At 35.4% G+C, this 20296-nt stretch overlaps 1 protein-coding gene across 5 annotated transcripts in view; it reads right to left on the reverse strand.

The window, feature by feature from the left end:
• LOC114456907 (sorting nexin-14-like) overlaps positions 1-20296 on the reverse strand; it is a 31751-nt gene that overhangs the window by 4306 nt on the left and 7149 nt on the right. For 2 of the 5 annotated variants that reach the window (XM_028438967.1, XM_028438968.1), the window contains 14 exons: positions 18593-18748; positions 18373-18497; positions 16053-16111; positions 14221-14247; positions 12570-12716; positions 10428-10560; positions 7882-8068; positions 6381-6464; positions 6039-6139; positions 3498-3609; positions 3279-3319; positions 3053-3172; positions 452-575; positions 119-283 (listed from right to left, as the gene is read on the reverse strand). In XM_028438967.1, the coding sequence (XP_028294768.1) occupies positions 119-283; positions 452-575; positions 3053-3172; positions 3279-3319; positions 3498-3609; positions 6039-6139; positions 6381-6464; positions 7882-8068; positions 10428-10560; positions 12570-12716; positions 14221-14247; positions 16053-16111; positions 18373-18497; positions 18593-18748 (1581 nt within the window). The remainder of the gene's footprint in view (positions 1-118; positions 284-451; positions 576-3052; positions 3173-3278; positions 3320-3497; positions 3610-6038; positions 6140-6380; positions 6465-7881; positions 8069-10427; positions 10561-12569; positions 12717-14220; positions 14248-16052; positions 16112-18372; positions 18498-18592; positions 18749-20296) is intronic. The other 3 variants (XM_028438969.1, XM_028438970.1, XM_028438971.1) reach the window with 3 other exon arrangements.

Below are 20296 nucleotides of genomic sequence, written 5' to 3' on the forward strand. Positions count from 1 at the left end.
CACTGATTGCTTTATGAGTGGCGTCAGAATCGAAATTTTGAACTTTGTGTCACAAATTCGTTGATCAAAGAGCTAAATGAATAAAATGTGACTGATGGACAATCGATCCACCGCGTACCTCTGAGGAGGGTGATGAGTGAAACCAGCCGGTGCTCCTGCACCACATTGTCCAGTTTGTACTGAAGGTAATAATCCGTGTAGGCCTCCAGCGTGTTCTTGAAGAGGATCCTACCCCCCATCAGCAGGTGGTGCAACCAGTCAGGGATGTGAAAGACGACTCGCCCTGAGAAACAGGAGGAAGAGGAAAGGAAGAGGTGTGATTCAAGTGTTCACGCGTTACCCTCTGCAGCTGCTATTTCTGCTTAGAGAGAGAAACTTCATCACAAGCATCAGAATCAGAATCAACTCAAAAATGTGACGTCCAGACAGAAAAAGAACTCTTTTCACTCACCCAAATACATCAAGTAGTCGTAGACGCCCTCGACAGTGATCATTTCCATAAAGTAATTCTGATTATGTCTCTTCTCCATCATCTCTGATCGGTTGGCGTTGTTTTTAAAAAGGTCATTGAAGAGCTGGAGGAGTGGGAACAACTTTACATTCATTCCTCACACTGATTCTGCTTGTCAGAGTGGAGATTAACAGAGCTCGACTAAAGGAGAACTTTCACATTATCGTTTTACCTCGTTCTCACAATACTTTCATATTCCAAAGGAATGCATGACGGGAAGTTAATTGCTTTTTCCACACCACTTTGAACACTTGCACAAAACGTCGTCATGCATTCAATAAGCCAGAGTTGGTGAAAAAAACTTGTTATATTATGAAGAACCTAAGGATCAAATCATTTTCAGCTCAACACACGATTAGAATTTAGTTCACTTTTACACATGAAATGTAGTAAATCATCACTGGCAATAATTCATATTTTTGGTTTGGGCGTCTGAGCCTTTTTTTCTGTCTCAATTTCCTTCTTTTTTTTTTTAAATGGTAAAACAATTCTCAATAACTTTTTTTCTCTACCTTTATTTAACCAGGAAAGTCTCGTTGATATTAATAATCTCTTTTTCAAGAAAGTCCTGGAAACAATTAGGTCTACGTCCCATAGTCATGACCTACAGTGGACATGAACCTGCAACCCTCCGGTTGCAAACCCACTTCTGTAAAAGTCAATTGTCTGAACTCATTCTCAATTTAATTATGATTACAACAGCAATTATTTTTTTCAATTACAATTGTAACTAGAATATCTGTCATTCCTGAAGAAAATACAAGGGAGGATGCAGGTAGTCACAGTACGCTGCATTAGCAATAGCATTAGCCTAGCATTATCTTAGCATTAACCTATCATTAACCTAAAATTAACATTACCTGGCATTAACCTAGCATTAGCATTAACTAGTATAAGCATTACCTAGCATTAGAATTAACCTTACATTAGCATTTGCCTAGCATTAACAGTACCATTATCTTAGCAGTAGCATTAACCTAGCCTTGGCTAGCATTAGTTTAAAAATAGCATTAATATAAGTTCATATTAAGATAAGCGTTAATTAGCATTAACTAGTATTAAAGTTATTATGATCATTATTTTTACATTAGCAAGTCATAGCATTAACATTATAATTAGCCTAGCATTAACATTAGCCTTGCATTAACCTAGCAGTAAGTGTAGCCTAGCATTATCATTAAAATTAACCTGGCATTAACATTAACCTAGCAGTGACATTAGCCTAGCATTGACGGGCATTAGTCTAAAAATAGCATTAATATAAGCTAGTATTAACATTCGCATTAGTATTAATTAGTATTAGGGTTATTGTAATTATTATTTTTGCATTAGCAAGCAATAGCTTTAACTACCATTAGCATTATAATTAGCCTGGCATTAGCATTAGCCTTGCATTAACAGTAGCCTGGCATTAGCATTAGCCTTGCATTAACAGTAGCCTGGCATTAGCATTAACTAGCATTAGCATTAAAATTAACCTGGCATTTACATTAACCTAGCAGTAACATTAGCCTAGCATTAATCTAAAAATAGCATTAATATAAGTTAGTATAAACATTCACATTAGTATTAATTAGTTTTAGCATTATTATAATTATTATTTTTGCATTAGCAAGCAACAGCATTACCTAGCATTAATGCTAACTAGCATTAGCATTATAATTAGCCTGGCATTAGCATTAGCCTTGCATTAACCTAGCATTACCAGTAGCCTGGCATTAGCATTAGCCTTGCATTAACCTAGCATTAACAGTAGCCTGGAATTAACATTAACTAGCATTAGCATTAAAATTAACCTGGCATTTACATTACCTAGCAGTAACAATAGCCTAGCTTGGCTAGCATTAGTCTAAAAATAGCATTAATATAAGCTAGTATTAATATTCACATTATTATTAATTAGCATTAGCGTTATTATAATTATTATTTTTGCATTAGCAAGCATTAGCATTAACATTATAATTAGCCTGGCATTAGCATTAGCCATTCATTAACCTAGCAGTAATAGTAGCCTGGCATTATCATTAACTAGCATTAGCATTAAAATGAACCAGTAATTAACATTAACCTGGCAGTAAAAATAGCTTAACATTAGCTAGCATTAACCTAGAAATAGCATTAGCTAGCATTCACAATCGCATTAATCTTTCATTAGCATAAACATTAACTTGTATTAGCATTATTATAATTAAGTACATATAAGAAAAGTCAGCAATCAATGCTATTATAATTATCATCATCAATTACACAAATAAAATTCTGATGAAAGTCGTCCTACAGTGAAGGAAATGAATGAAAACCATGTCATCTGTTCTTTAGTTCTGAATGTTCTTTCTTTTTCTGTAATTCCTGTAAAACTCAAAAAAAAAAAAAAAACTATCTCTTCAGGAGCTGGAAAATTATTTTTCATGCTTTGTTCGTGGAGGAAGAATGAAAGAAATCAATTTTCATTCAACACTTATTTCATTCCTACGACATTCCTCATTAACAGCCTCACAGATGGAGGGCGACGACCTTGAGCTCAAAGCCTGGATCTACAACCTTTTTATCATTTTCTGAAGTCGGACTGAGGATGGTGAGTTCAGGGCGGCTGGGTTTGGGTTTGGGAGATTCACACGAGTTGAAGAAGGACTGGATGAAGGGCTCCAGATGTTGTCCTTTCTGATGGAAACACAACAAATATTACAAAGAAATCTTCACACAAATGTTCCATTTTTTAACACTCCCTAAAAGGCCTTTACACACACACAGTGAACACATCTCTCACCTCTTTGATCAGCTTACTGGGAACAGACTTGATGATTTTCCCTGAGAAACACAAACAGAAATAGCTTTCCTCACTGATGGATCGCTGCAGTCCAACGTTGCCACAAATACATTTTCCCCTGAAAGCTGAGGTCTGTCTGATAAAAGACTCTGAGAGCCTTGGGAAGACGTCTCGCTTATCTTTGTCACATAGAGTTCAGAAATGTGTCTGGTACTGTACCGAGGTTCACGTCAGGCAACATTTTGTTCAGGAACTGGGACTCGGTGCTGTGAGGGGACAGGAAGTCAGCCAGTAGCTGACTGTTGCTCAGCTCAGGATGCTGCAGGAGTCTCTACAAGGTATAAAAACATTTAAAAAAAACAATATAATGAAATACCGTTATTATCTTTGCCTGAAACACAATGAAAAGGGTAGAAATTGCCACTCAAAAGTTTGATTTCGTCTCCATTGTAAACACTCTCTGGTTCATTTATTCATTTATCTGAATAATACCCACTGTTATCCAGGTAGTTTATTGTTATTATTTGCTCCATAGCATATAGTCGTCTTAAAGATGTAAATCCTTGTTTTAATCAGAAATAAAAAATTAAGTGAACAAAAATGTTTGAAATGGTAGTGAAATGGAATTTTGAAAAACCGCAGAAATTGGTTAAGTTGCAAATTAGAATGGCAAAAAAAAACAGAACAATTAGATAAACTGACAAATAAATGGGCATGACAAATCGTGAATGTGGTAAATTGGCAAAAATAAGCATGAAATATAGTGAAAAGAGGTAAAAAGTGACAATACCGGGTCAACATATGCAACACCAGGTGGGAAAAGTGTTGAAAATATCCTGAAAGTGAAAAAAAATGTGCAGAAAAGGCATTGGAATTCAATGGAGAATTGGCAGAAATGGCAGTAATGCATTAAAAGGAGCAAAAATATGGCAAGAAAAAGTGAGAAAAATACGAAAAAATGTCGCAAACTTAAAATAAGCAAAAATGGGCTCAAATTGTTCAGATATATATGATTTCTTTTAATGAAAAATAAAATGGGTTAAAAGTGATCAATAACTGTGGAAAAGGTGCGGAAATGGGATTTTTAAAACCACAGAAATTGGTTAAAAGTTTCAAATTGTAGGTAATGAAATTTAAAAATGTAGGGAAAATGTGTTTAAACTGGCAAATAACGGGCATGACAAATCGTGAAGGTGGTTAAGTTGAAATATGTGAAATATAGTTAAAAGAGGTTAAAAGTGACAATAATGGGTCAACATGTGCAAAATTAGGTGGAAAAGTGGTGGAAAGGGTTTAAAAGTGCTGAAAATCTCTTGAAAGTAGCAAAAATGTGCAGAAAAGGTATTGAAATTTAAAGGACAATGGAAGTATTGTAGCAAAATTGCAATAAAAGGAGCAAAAGCATGGAAAGGAAAAGTGATGAAAATAGGTTATAATATGGAAAGTTTGGTGTAGTTACAGAAAAAGGGTAAAAATAAGCAAAATAAGCCAAAAATGGGCTCAAATTGTTCAAAAATATTGATTTTAATGAGGTTAAAAGTGACCAAAAATGGTGGAAAAGGTGGTAAAATATGAATTTTAAAAACCGCAGAAATTGGTTAAAAGTTGCAATTTATAAATGTAGGGAAATTTAGTTTAAACTGGCAAATAATGGGCATGACAAATCGTGAATGTGGTAAATTGGCAAAAAAAAAAAAAAAGCATGAAATACGGTGAAAATAGGTTAAAAGTGACAATAATGGGTCAACATATGTGACATTAGGTGGAAAAAGTGGTGGAAAGGGTTTAAAAGTGCTGAAAATGTCTTGAAAGTGGAAAAATGTGCAGAAAAACAATAGAAAATTGATAGTGAAGTGACATAAATGGGAGTAATGTTGCAAAAATGCATTAAAAGGAACAAAAAATATGGCGAGAAAAAGTGATGAAAATACGTTAAAATATGGGAAGTTTGGTGTAGCTGCAGAAAAGTGGTGAAAATAAGCAAAAATGGGCTCAAATTGTTCAGAAAATATTCTTAGTTTCTGGAAGGCATCTGGTGACCCCATCCCAGTGTCTCGTGAGCCCAGATGGGGTCATAACGACAAGGTTGAGAACCCCTACTATAAACAGATGCATAGAACTGTTACATAAACAGCTTTCATGTAGCTACTTTTTCTTTTTTGAATACCTACAGAATTGGCTCAGAAAGTGTTGCATTTAGAGTGCAGTCATTGTTCATTGAACTTTATTTAGGTGGAACCTAAATAAAGGAGACATGAATCCAAATGGGAGGCTTTTGAATAATCATAGTCGACACATGGTCATAATAGGATTGAAGCAGCTCTAGAGGGAGGCTGGCAACAAATTCCCCCTGAAAGTGTGTTCAGCAGGTCAGGGAACGATGTATTATGTGATTCAAGTCAACCTTTTAATGATATAAATGATAACAGTGAAAGATATTATAATCACAATTTTTTCATCATCATAATCATTTAGTCAAAAACATTGATGTGTCCTTTGATGTTTCCCTTGATGTTCCCTTATTTACTTTTATGTCAAAATTCCAGCAAGACTGATTTTGTGTTAATATACTTAATATATATGGAATTCTTACGCAGAAGTCAAGGAAACATCAAAGGAAACATCAAAGCGATCAGCAGATGCCTCTGACTGGCAGTTGACAGTCAAAACATCAAAGTAGATTTCCTGAGGAACAATTGTCTGAATAAATGAAACTTTTACATATACGTTTGCAAAGATTAAAAAGCTGGAGAAATCCACCTGTAGGTACTCCTGGAAGTCCTCTCGCTTGGATGTGAGGAACTCGTAATTCTTGGGGCCAATTATTCTCTTGGACGGCAGCTGTGCGTCTGGAAATGAGCCTGTAGGATATTACGAAACATTTTTAAAAACCTTAAAAACAGCGGGTTTTTTTTTTTTTTTTACATTAAAATCACACAATTTCTTGTTTAAAGTGAAAAATAATGTTAATTATGCAGAGTTTTCTTTGACATGTCTCTGAACTGTAGCTTTAATAATGCAAAACAACACAAAACCTTGATATACAGAGTAGAAACGCTGTGATATGTGATATAACTCAGACCATTTACAGAACGTATATACCATGAAACTCTGTGAGCTTTGATTCGAGGACGTAGAACTCCAGATATCTTCTGTACACAGACCAGTGCTCAGTCTCGTGTCCCACTGCAGAGGCAAAAAATAAATAAAATAAATCCAGCATGTCAAACATTAACATGCACATAATTATATCCACACAAAGCAGAACAAAGACACTATTGATGCTAGTGTCTCCTAGTGACAGAAATAACACGTGTCAGTAAGCTACTGACACAGGCATCATTAAAAAAAACTATTCATCCTGTTCACGGTCAGGGATGAAAACAGCAAACATCATGACAAGGTTTCCAGTCCTGATATCAATTATTAGTTACTTATTTAATCGTAGATTTATCTTTTTTTACTCCTTTTGGAAAGAAGACAAATCATTTCAACGTTCATGTTCCATGGTTAGCACTTCTACGTAAAAAATTATATTTAAAATATCAAAAATATCTATGTGACAGATTCCTTCATTTTGTGACTAATTTTTATTTAATTTGAGGACATTTTGTGAATTCATTTCAGGAAAATTGCATGATTTTTGAAATATTAACATTAGTTGAGATTAAAAATTGAAATTGTTTATTAAGAGGGATATCTACATCTGGATTAGTTGGTAATTTAGCTAATGATTCATGTTTTTTCCTGTCATTTTTACTTCCTCCTGCGGGCCAAATTGGATGCTCTAAAAGGCCGGATTTGGCCCCCGGGCCTTAAGTTTGACACACAGCTATGGAGCATTGTTTTTTTAGGAATCTGGTTTGGAAAAAATTACAAACTACTCCAATGCATCTTTCTTTTGAAAACATTGTGTCTTGGTGTCAGAAATGTAATTTTATAAATGGCATTCTTATGTTAAAATAACATTTGAATAAATTCATAAGAAGCTTTTCTAATTAATGGCAAAGCAAAGGTTTGGGTCCCACTTGGGTTACAGAGCACAGACATCTGTGTAAATACAACTTGTGCAAAACTTGTCCCTATCGAAAAGTCTCTATTTATATTTTTATTTATTTATTTTATTCATTTTTATTATTAAATTTTTTTTATAATTTTTTTTACTTTTTCCAAGTTGAAATGTTGCATTTTATGTAATTTTTTTGCTCTTTGTTATAATTCAGCATGCTCAAACTAAGGAAAATTTCATATTCTATTCTGTTGCAGATTTCTTTAAGCCTGTAAGTTTGTGTATTTTTTTAATACAATAAAAAAATATATAAACTAAAAATAAAATCAATTAAAATGATCCAAAATAAACTCAATATTTTTTTATTTATTTACTCATGTAATAAGCAGACATGAAATAAAACTTTATTCATAGAGCACTTTTCATACATAAAATATGATTCAAAGTGCTTTACATCATTAAAACGAATTAACATTGTTGACTTGTCTTTTAATAAGACTAATGCTAAATTCTTTCCTCAGATTTGAAACCAAACTGCAGGATGGATGATTCAACACGTTCCTGATCCAGAACATTCCTCCTACACACTCTCACCTGCCTTCCGGTCGTTGCGCTCCACGTCGATGCAGAACACAGGGATCCTCTCTCTCTTTATGTCGTCATCGTAGAAATCGATGTAGGGGATGGTGATGTTCCAGGCCGACAGGTTCCGGGGCGTGCTGGGGGTGGAGGCTGCCTCCATCGGGGAGTCGTCCTCCAACACCATCATCGCCTCCTCCACCTTTCAGTGAAATCACGTAAACACGGTTAAAAAAAAAAATAAAGAATAACAACAGAAATCAGTTCAAAGCTTTTTTGATAACACTTTACCTGAAGTTTTATAAATAAGGCTGACATTACGCTGTCATTATCTGTGATTAGCATGAATAAGCTGTCATTAAGTGTTATTTGCTAAATCATGACATCTTTAGAGCTATGTTGGCATTTTTTGGGTTTGGTGGAGGGATCGAGAGGGGTTAGGGTAAAGAAGGGTTAGGGTAAGGAAGGGTTAGGGTTTAGGGTAACAAAGGGTTAGGGGATAGGTTAAGGACGGGTTAGGGGTTAGGGTAAAGAAGGCTTAGAGGTTAGGGTAACAAAGGGTTAGGGGTTAGGTTAAGGAAGGGTTAGGGGTTAGGGTAAGGAAGGTTTAAGGGTTACGGTAAGAAAGGGTTAGGGGTTAGGTTAAGGAAGGGTTAGGGTAAAGAAGGGTTAGAGGTTAGGGTAACAAAGGGTTAGGGTAAGGAAGGTTAAAGGGTTAGGGTAACAAAGGGTTAGCGGCTAGGGTAAGGAAGGGTTAGTGTTTGGGCAAGAAAAGGTAAGGGGTTAGGGTATAGAAGGGTTGGTTATTAGGGTAAAGAAGGGTTAGTGGTTAGGGTAACAAAGGGTTAGGGGTTAAGGTAACACAGGGTTAGGTTAGGGTAACAAAGGGTTAGGGGTTGGGGTAACAAAAGGATAGGTTGTAAGGGAGGGTTAGGGTTTGGGCAAGGAAGGGTTAGGTTAGGGTAACAAAGGGTCAGGGGTTAAGGTAACAAATGGTTGGGGTAAGGAAAGGTTAGGGTTTGGGCAAGGGAGGGTTAGGGTAACCAAGGGGTAGGGTAACGAACGACACTTAATGAACCTCATTCTTGCTAATAACAGGTGTTATGTCATAATCATGACAGCGTAATGTCAGTTTATGTATAACACTTCATGTAAAGTGTTACCAAAGCCTTTTTTACTCCATTGATCAGATTCAAAGTAGAGAAAAGGGAAAACTTTCAAAACATCAAACTACACTAACACAGTGAGACAGTAAAGGGCATCCAATTACTCTGACTCATTCACATTAACCTTTATTCTTTCCCATAGTGATTTGATTAGCTGTGCCACTAGAGATTATTTGGTGGGAGGAGAGAGAAAGGGCAGAATCCCAAACTGCCATCATCCCACCACGCTACGCTATGCCACTACACGCATCAGACAGTATGTATAGTATTTTTTTAAAGTTAGGGAACTACTGAAGGAACCTCCATCAAAGTTTTATCCTAATTTCAAAAAATATCTCTCCCAAAAAACAACTCCATAAAAGGTTAATGTTATCAAGCCCAGTCGACCAATCACCAGTCGCCCCAGTGCAGACCCCCGAGGGGCCCTCGCCTTTAATCGTTAATAAAGAGGGGCCCGGGTTGGCTGGCTCCTTCCCCCTCTGTTGTGGGCGAGGGGTTGTTGGGCATCTCCCCTCACGGATTGACCCCACATTTCCCCCCCGCCCCCTGGTGGGTTATTTGTCGCACCGAGGCAAGATGCCCAGGCGAGTCCCCCTTGCAACTACATGGAGACTTCAAACCAAGAAAGGGCCGACCAATCACAGGTCAGATTTAGGGGTCATCATCATCATCATCATCAGTTGCTGCTGTTAAAATGCTGCTGGGAGGGGGGGGCCTAGGATTTCCATAGTCAACTTGTCTAGGGTTTCCATTCTTTACTCACTAGCGCCCCCATGTGCTTCTTCCATAAAATACACAAAATGACCAAAACAAAGACACAATTAGAAACTAGGACAACAATAAAAAAAACTGACAGAAAAATATACCAAATGACAACAAAGACACAAAATAATTCTAAAAACATGCAAATCAACAAATAAACTGAGAGAAAAATATACAAAATCAGAGAAAAGTAAACAAAATGACAATAAAAACACAAAATAAAAAAATACTCAAATATATATATATATATATATATATATATATATACACAGAAATACAACACAAATATATAAAATGAGAATAAATGTACAAAATTGCAATAAAAATACACAAAAATTCACAGAAAAACCTTTGTTCTTTCCTGCGTTAACACTCAGATTGGTCATTATTCTAAATCCTGACATGAATGTTGATAATGTGGCCTTTCCATCATATTTTTGTGGCCCCCACTATAATAAAACTATTCTTATATCTGGTCTAGTACATCTGACAAACTTCTTGCTGTATTGTTGAATAGAAACGGATGCTGGGTGACATGTTACATAAAATTTGGACTTATGTTATAATCTAAAAAAAAAAACTGCAAAGACGTGGGAACATTGTGATGGAAAGTGAAAGTGACTGTATATGTACCATGTCGTCCTCTCCCTCCACGACTCCATAGGATGGCAGCATGGCCCCCTCCATGGTGGTGCTCTTGAAAACTCCTTTGATCTTACTGCCAATGCGGCTAATCCCAAAGGACTCGCCCCTCTTTGACGTGTTCCTGCAGTTGGAACAGGCGGTATGTTGAATAACCATTAACCGAGGAGGCCGTGTGTATGGCTTTGGTAACGCACATGCAGCCAGAGCAACAGAAGATAACGAAGGAGGAGCAGCAGCAGCAGACTGTATCAGCGTCATGGATTTACACAATATAGAGAGGAGAGTTGGTCACCAAACCACACTTTCACTGTTGTCTTTTACAGTGAAATACACTTCAGGGCCAAAAGCGGAAATAACAAAAAGCAGCCAGTGGTGAGTTCATGGATAAATGTTGAGCTTTTCAGGGGGAATCATGGGATTTAAAGATTAAAAAAAAAAAAAAAAATTACCAGCCAACCACACATACACAGGTATTCTAAGGCAGGGGTTCTCAACCTTGGGGTTAGGACACCATTTGAGGTCATGAGACACTGGGAGGGAGGTCGCCAATGCCTTCAAGAAACGTAAGAATATTTTTTAAACAATTTCAGCCCATTATTATTATTTTCATCACTTTTTCTTGCCATATTTTTGCTCCTTTAAATGCATTTTTGCTACATTACTCCCATTTCTGCCACTTCTCTATCAAATTTCAATGACTTTTCTGCACATTTTTTTCACTTTCAAGATATTTTCAGCACTTAAACCCTTTCCACTACTTTTCCCAGTTAATAAACCATATGTTGACCCATTATTGTCACTTTTAGCCTCTTTGCACCACATTGTATGCTTGTTTTTTCCAATTTAACCACATTCACAATTTGTCATGCCCATTATTTGCCAGTTTAAACACATTTTTCCAATATTAATAATAATAATAATAATAATAATACATTTTATTTAAAAGTGCTTTTCGAGACATTCAAAGACACTTTACAGCATAAAAACAACAAGTACAGAAGAAAATATGAATCAGGAGAATTTTGAGAAGTGATTTGAGAGATGGGAGGTCGGTGCAGTACCAGGGGGCAGAGTGCGTAAATGAGACTGATTTGGTTTTGGAGGGGGGCAAGTTGGTTCGGGACAGGAGGAGAGGAAATTGTTGTAATGACTTACAAGATCAGTGGGGTCGTCAGAGAGCGGGGGAGGGGAGGCAGACAGGAGGTTAAGAAGAGAAGTGGAAAAATCATGAGGAGAGATGGATTTCAGATTTCTAAAAGAAATGGTTCGCTTGTCCTCGGGATGGAGGGTGGGGAGGTGGAGGTCCATGGTGATAGCCAGATGATCAGAGATGACATTTTTAACCCTTTTTACCACTTTTTTGGCCATTTTAATTTACAACTTTTAATCAATTTCTGTGGTTTTTAAAATCCCATTTCACCACCTTTTTCACCATTTTTTTGTTACTTTTTTTGTTAAAGATGTAAATCCTTGTAAACAAGGATTTACATCTTTAAAATGACTTCATACAATGGCGCAAATAATAATAAACTTCCTGGATAAAATTGGAGATTATTCAGATAAATAAATAAATGTGGTTATCACAGATTCATATACAATGGACCATCATTTTGCTAGATTTATGGATGGGCTGCAAAAATATTTTCTGAATAATTTGAGGCCATTTTTTCTTATTTTTCGGCAAATATACCAAATTTGTCATATTCTTCTTTGCTGCACATTTTTTTCACTTTCAAGACATTTTCCCCACCTCATGTCGCATTTGTTGACCCAATGACCCTCTCTCCACATGACTGTTCTTCAATGTTCATGTCTGTGTTCAACAACCTTCAGGTACAGTGGGGGTCCCCGGTTTATGGAACCTTTATTTTGGGGATCGCAGGCTGAAAAGGTTGAGAACCACTGCTCTAAGGAGTGAATGCTTAAATGAAAAATACATTCACACAAGCTTAACACCATAAAATGTTGCAACGGTTACTTTATCAACTATATTTGAGAAAGGGAAGGTGACATAGTGTAACCATGCATCGGTTTTAACATGCAACGACCGGTCACAAGGGGATAAAAGGAAAAGCGGGACGTCACACGGGGCCACTGGCGACACACACACACAGGTGGACCCTGACTTACTTTGGTGATGAGTGGCGGTGGGAAAGGGAGCCGTATGGAAAGTTTGTGAACGTGGACTGGGCATGGAGGGAGTTAAAAGATGCGGGTGAAGAGCTGCCGGAGGCGGTGAAGAGCGAGGACGGAGACTCGGGGCTCCAGTCCCAGGAACTATTCAAGCAGAACAAGGTCGCAAAGAGGAAGGAGGAGGAGGAGGAGGAGGAGGACCATGGATCATACCAGGGCAGGCAGCAATGGTGGCGACACAGTCAGAGATACACACAAATGGAGTCACGGGACACACACACACACACACACACACACACAGGCAGAGGGATTCTCAGTGGCAGGTATGGATGGAGGCGTTTCTGGTTTTCCTTTGGGACGATTGTGAACATCTGATAGGATTTGACTCATAAAAAACATATATTTTTAATTTTGTTGATGAATTTTTTTTAATGGTTTTTTTTCTTTTAGAACAGTCTTTTTTAAACTATATATTTTTTAATTCCAGCAAGTTCATTTTGTCTTCTTTTTTAAATTAATATGTTTAGGTTTCATTTATTCAGTCAAATTTACTTTGATCTCCTGATGTGTTTGTGTGCTGATCACTTTGATGTGTCCATGACTTCCGTGTAATAATTCCAGCGTGTTCTTTTCGTCTTCTTTCATTAAGGTTTCATGTATTCAAGACAACTTTTTTCAGGATGTCTCCTGACACGTTTCGACTGTCAACCGCCAGTCTTCCTCAGAGGTGTCTGCTGATTGCTTTGATGTGTTGTTATGTGTCATTTTTGGGCGTGACCAACATGGAACTCTCTTCTCCAGAGACAATCGGGCGTCAGGGGGCGTGTCAAGTTCGCCACTCCCCAAAAGACACATCAAAGCGATTCGCAGATGCCTCTGAGGGAGACTGACAGTTGGAAATCGAAACACGTCAGGAGATCAAAGTAAATTTCCTGAGAACAGAGGTTCTTAACGTCTGGGTCGGGATGCAAAAGTAGGCCGCAAACCTCAGCAGTTTGCAGAAAAAAAAGGAACACAAACCAAAAAGCTTTTGCTTTTATTGCTGAAAGAAGTTCAGTTTTAATATCTACTAATACAAGTTGGATTGCATGTACTTCTTATATCTTTTTGTAATTGTAGTTTTTGATCATTAGGAATTTTATTGAACAAAACTGGCCTTTTCCTTCTATTTATTTGTTTTTTTTTTGTCATATCTAAAAACCACATCAAAGCGATTGGCAGACGCCTCTGAAGAAGACTGGCAGTAGAGAGTCAAAACATGTCAAGAGATCAATACATGAGACCATAACATATTATTTAATACATAATTTTTAATATTGCAAACCAATCCATAGTATTAATCTAATCTATTTATAATCGTGTTGCAACAAAGCCAATAAAAAACATCTACATGGATGACTAGCATTGACATTAAATGCCAAAAAACAAAAAGTGTTTTTTAATAATACATATTAAATGAGATTATCACTGGGTGACTGGTTTCCATCTCCAGTCTTATTAACAGCTTGGGTTCATTCACACCAAAAAATAATTGCAGATTTAAAAAGTTCACAGCGCACGGCTCGAGTTAATAATATTTAGGAAGTAAAGGAGGCCATTCAGTGACTTATTATTTTGTGCGCAGCCACCGGTAATGTTTCATACTCACCGGATGTCATCCAAACTGACGCTAGTTCTGGAACAATATGCACAAGGGTTTGAGATCATACACAAGGCAGCTAGCACATGCTAAGTCCACTTTGTAATGAGTTTAATGGAGTTTAACAGAGTGAAAAAGCATCTTTAAAAAGGTATTATGTCAGGCAAAATCCCAACATGAGAGGAAAGTCGGGGGTTTAAGTTGCACTAATAGAGGATTCAATTCATGAGTCGGGACCCAAAAGTGGGTCACGGACTTGTTTTTAGAAATTTGACTAAAATAAAATAAGCTACAAGATCACGTCCTTTGATTTTAAATAAGATTTTTCACACCTTAAACATAATATGTTTTCACTTTTTACCTTCAGTCAGGATAAACTGCAGAAAAGCAACATTTGTAACAAATAATTAAAAGGCATATGTACTTTCATTTTTTTTTGTGGAATAATTAAAAACAAAAATGAATTACTTTCTCAATTATTACATTTCTTTACGTGGCTCGTCTGTGATTTTCTAAATTAAATCAGGTTGAAAGCACCAACATTGAAGCTGCTGGAGGAAATCATTGACATTATGGGATGTAAAGTCCTGTAGACCAGGGTTTTTCAACCACTGTGCTGTGAGAGAGCGTCTGGTGCGCCGTGAGAAATTATTCAATTTCACATAATTGTTCCAAAAAACATTTTTGAAAAAGAATTAATTATTTTCTGCAAAGACGCCATTGTGTTGCCGTGAGCCCCTCCCCATCCCAAAGCGCCCAGACAATAATATTATATATATATTATATAAAAATAATATAAAATTATATGAAAAATACATCATATAAAACAAAAGATGATTAAAACAACAATTGAACTTTGTTCTGTTAAATATTATTATTATTTTTATCACTCCCAAGACGTGTATCAAGTATGTAAAATATGAAAGATGATAAAATAAATTTTTTTGTATTTTGATATTGACTACAGATTGTTAATTGCACTTTTTGCTTGAAAAAAAAAGAAATATGAAAGCTCTAACTTTTTTCTGTGTGTTTATCTGATTCCTATTCAACACACCTTGTTAAAAAGAATGACTGTATTTTTTTTTTTTTTACATTTTAGGTTGGAGATGCACCTTGGGAAGTGTTTTTACTTGATTTTTACTGTGATTTCATGTGTTTTCTCACATTTCTGGTATTTTAGCTGAAAGTGAGGTCTAACTATTTATGTGTATTCTGTATTTATGTTGTACGCACAGTATAAGTATGACGTCTTACCCCGCGGTACGTTTTTCTGGTGAGACACATAAAAAGTGTTTGTTTTAATGCCCAGCTTGAAATAAATAATCATAATAAATAAATAAATAAAAATAAATAAATAAATAAACAAATAAAGTTGTGGCAAAACAATGACAGGTGATTATTTTGGGGTTCACGCGGAAAGATCCGAATCCGGCCGAGTCAGGACTCCACTTCCCACAATGCAATGCACGAAACTTTCCCAACAATGTCAATAAGAGAGTTTTTACAGCGGAGATTAAAACAAACTTTTGAGCGACAATTTCAACAATTTACATCTTTTTTTTGGATCAACTAATCCGATGAGGCCTATATTATGTCTTTATATGATATAAAAATAAAATAAAAACTATCCCCTCCAGCAGCTTTAAATAAATAAAGGATATTTGTTGATTTAAGTCATGGCTTCTTTTTGAATGGTTATAGTGAGTCCCAGTGCCACAGCAGGTAAATGAGATTGAGGAGGTAAGTTTAGTGATTCATTTCAATTCTATTAGATTTATATAAAAGTATGGAGTAAAACACAGAAATAAAAAAAACATAAATACAGTTACAATATGTACCTGCTCATCTTGGAATTCCTCGCTGGGGACTCCGCCCCTCTCAGAAGCTGACGGAAGTACTGCAGAGAAAGGATTGAAAATTAACATGTGCAACAATCTTACAAGACTGGAATTCTATTTATTCAACAAACTTTGGAATATTGTTCATTTATCAGCATTTTCTGTGACAAAATAGAAAACTTTTTAACAACTTACACTGTTAAAAAAAAAGCCACGTTTAGGAAGACCGCGGAAAAATGTAGTGTATGTTATGCCTCATTGAACTTCCTGCACTGTATGTATATACTGTATCTGTGCTATTATGTATAGTTTTTTTGTTTTATGTATGCAAAATAGATAAATAAACATTATGACTAGACATTTCAGGCGACGCAATTTTATTTCCAGGTGACCCCATCAACCCCAAGGTTGAAAAACGCTGACTCAACTCATTTAGATGTTACCACTTGAAAAAATTCAATTACCACAAGTTGGTCAGACTATTTATTTTTTCCAGTGCACACAGAAAACACACGTCAAGGAATTGTTGGTTATTGTGACGTTTTGGATTAATTTTGCAATGTTTTACGTCTTATTTTATGTTGTTCTTTGTTTTTTCATTATTTAGGTTCAGAAACACAAATGCAGCCACATTTCTAACAACGTTCCTCATGCAGGGCCGTGGCCTGCTGTGAACAATGGCCGAGCTCAGCTTTACTCAGTCACATTCAATGAAAATGCCTTCGAGGGGTGAAATCCGACTTGGCACAGCGCCAGCCTCGGCTCATTGGCCAGCTGCACGTCTGGTATTGATGACAAGGCAGATGGTAAGAGGTCGAAAGAGAATCTAGTGCAACCGAGTTCACAAGGTCGAGTATACAATGTACTATACACTACAAACTCAATGAGTATACACTGTCTACTATATACAGTATATTATACTATAAGTATTATCAGGGTGATGAGCGTTCCCACTGATGTATACTTCCAGTTTCCCAAGATGCATTTGGAACCAACGACAAACACCTGAATCACACTGAGGCTAAACATCTCCGTTGATTCTCCACATTTGAAAGTTCCGTAAACATTTTAAGTGAACATGTGCTCATTTTAACCATCAAACTTGTGAAAACACATGGAAATTTCTGGAGACCCTCCATTGTGCTACTGACCAAACTTCCTGTTAACTTCAAAACAAGAGCCCAATTCACAAAAGTGTTAAAAAAAAAAAAAAGTAATGGAAGACAAGAAAAGATGCTTTTATTTTGAAAAGGGGATGTTTGATTTTTAGCTTAAAGCTGGTCCCAGGGCAATTTTACATTCCACTCGCAATGCATCATGGGGCGGTTGAGTATGACGAGTGTGCCCACCGTGCATACTTAAAAAATGACCCCATATAGTATACATTAGAGTATTTCTCATGTACTCAATCTTTCCATACTATCTAATGTCAACGCACTACATCACGTGTCAAACTCATGGCTCCATTGTGGCCCACAATAGAAAATAAAAAAAATGAGAAAACATGAATCAATGTAAATGATACCAAATAATTCAGTGGTAAATATCTCAGTCCCTGTAAATTCACAAATTAAATTAAACTCCACAATATATGCAGGGGCTTACAATGATTTTAGACATTTTTAATCACAAATTGTGGTAATAGGAACTCTATATTTTATTTATTTTTTAATCCAACAATTTCACCAAAAATTTCTTTAAATTCACCCCCAAACATTTTGGCATAAAATGAAGGAATTTGGAAGTAAATATTTGTCATTTATGGTTTGGATATTGTCTGTGCCTAACATACTGTATTATCATTTACATGTGAAAGCGCAAAATAGGCTACATTAATGTTGAAAATTCACTTTTTATTTTTCTTGAGGCCCATTTAAGATAAAACTGGTGCATATTTGGCCCCTGGATTAAAATGCGTTTGACACAGAGTTCAAACCTATATCCCCCTTCCACTTCATGGCAGGGGATAATAAACATATATACATATATATGTGGATTTTTTTTTTTTTTTTTTTTTTTTTTTTTAAATCAAGGGTGATTTTCTATAAAATTTATTGAAAAAGAAACAATTGGATAAATTAGGAGAAATAACATGTTTCATGTTGAAACCTCAACATTTCCTATATTTTTAAGTATTTTACTGTTAGCCTTCCTTATTATCTTACCCTTTATTTCAAGTGAAAGCGCGAACATTTAGTATTTAATAAGAAGTGCTTTTGATACGCATAAAGTAGCTCATACTTTCACAAAGGTTGGTGACCCCTGGTAGAACCCGTGCAGATTAGCGATATCCTAAAAAAAAAAAAAAAAAAGTGCTAACCTCGTCACTGTGGCAAAACATGGGGGTGAAAACGTTCTCAAGCAGCGACAGGACGTGTTCGTAGGCTTCAAACAAACATCTCATGGTCTGTAGTTTCACCACCTCAGCATACGGGCCCTCTGCAACTACAGCACGGAGAAAAAGAAGTAAGTTAAACATGCATGCTAATGCTAACCAGCACAGGGCAGATAATCACTGAGGTTTAAATAGTGTGGCATACTGTTGCGTATTTCCTCTACGATAAAAGGGTCAAAGCGGATCTTATCGATGCTCTCGTCTAAACAGTAGGTCTCGTAGATCTTCTTCACTTCCACGTGAAGCATCTTTTTCTCTGAATCCGACAGCTCTGGGCACAGGATCCTGTCGTTAAACTCCTCTGAAAAGTACAAAAACCATCAGAATATTAAGTATACCAGTGAAGAGATTCTTTACATCAATTTATATATTTATAATAATAAAAAGAAAGAAAATATTCTAATTTATTTTTCCGTTACAAACATAAACAATAAAAAACTAAATATTCTGGTTTATTTTTTCAATTAGCTTTGTTACAAACGACCATAAACAATAAAAAACTGGATATTTTGGTTAATTTTTTCAATTACTTTTGTTACAAACGACCATAAACGATAAAAAAAAAAAAAAAAAGAAAATATTCCGGTTTATTTTTCAATAAATTTTTGCTACAAACGAACATAAACAATAACAAACAAAATATTTTAGTTTATTTTTTTCCATTGCTTTTTGTTACAAACGACCATAAACGATAAAAACTAAATATTTTGATCACTATTGTTACAAAAGAACATGAACAATAAAAAAGAAAATATTCCGGTTTATTTTTCAATTACTTTTTGTGACAAACAAACAACGATAAAAAAGTAAATATTCTGGTTTATTTTTTCGATTACTTTTGTTACAAACAAACATAAACAATAAAAAAAAATTATGCATTTGCACTGTATATGTTTGTATAGTATTTTTACATAATGAAAAACCAAATGTGAAGTTTGAAATGTTATTTTGTGACACTTTTCACTTTTGAATACGTGTTGTGTGTTGTTCATAAAATGTGTTTTTTTTTTATGTTGCTCAAATAAATAAATAAACAACAACAAAGCAGAAAAAAGAGCAAAGCAGAGAGAGTTTAAACTCAGCCAATGTGTTTGAATTAGTGTTGGGACTCGATTAAAAAAATGAACTATTGAGTTGCAAAAACTGAAAAATTTAACGACAATGATTTAAGAACAATTAAATAATTAAGTCCATAATAAAATCAATTGTGTTAATCTAACTTATTGACTTTCAAACTAATTTAGCATATTTACCATAATCTAACTTTCTCAATAATAATAATAATAATAATAATACTAAGTTAATCTAACTTCAAAAAACTTAACTCATTCAGGTGTTACCACGAATAAAACTGTCAAATTAATTAGAGACTTTGCAATTACCGTAACTATCCTCGATTAATTGGAATTAATCACATAATATTTGACACAACATTTTTTTTTCCAATTTAAATGGATTTTGGTATTTGAACAAATCAATGAACACAATAAATGAGCTCAAACAACAAAATTGTGTTTATTATTATTTCGATGACTGAGCGCTAACATAATGTGCAACATGAACAAAGAATAATATGTTTGCACTGTTCACAAACTAAATAACAATAAAATAAAATGTAAACATTTATTTATTTTTTAATTAATTTCTGGATTTTTTTTGTAAACTTTCTCAAACGAACGTGTTTTTGTGTATCAAAATAAGAAAAAGCATGGCATGAAATAAACAGATCAACTGATGAAGCTGATCAATATTTGTTGGAAATTGCATCAGTATTATTATGAATATACTGTATATATTTTCCTGTAATCAATGAATCGTAATTAACGGTTGAAAGTCCCAGCGTTAGCTT

Source organism: Gouania willdenowi, chromosome 22 (assembly GCF_900634775.1).
Source record: "Gouania willdenowi chromosome 22, fGouWil2.1, whole genome shotgun sequence".
In the NCBI taxonomy this organism is placed as follows: domain Eukaryota; kingdom Metazoa; phylum Chordata; class Actinopteri; order Blenniiformes; family Gobiesocidae; genus Gouania; species Gouania willdenowi.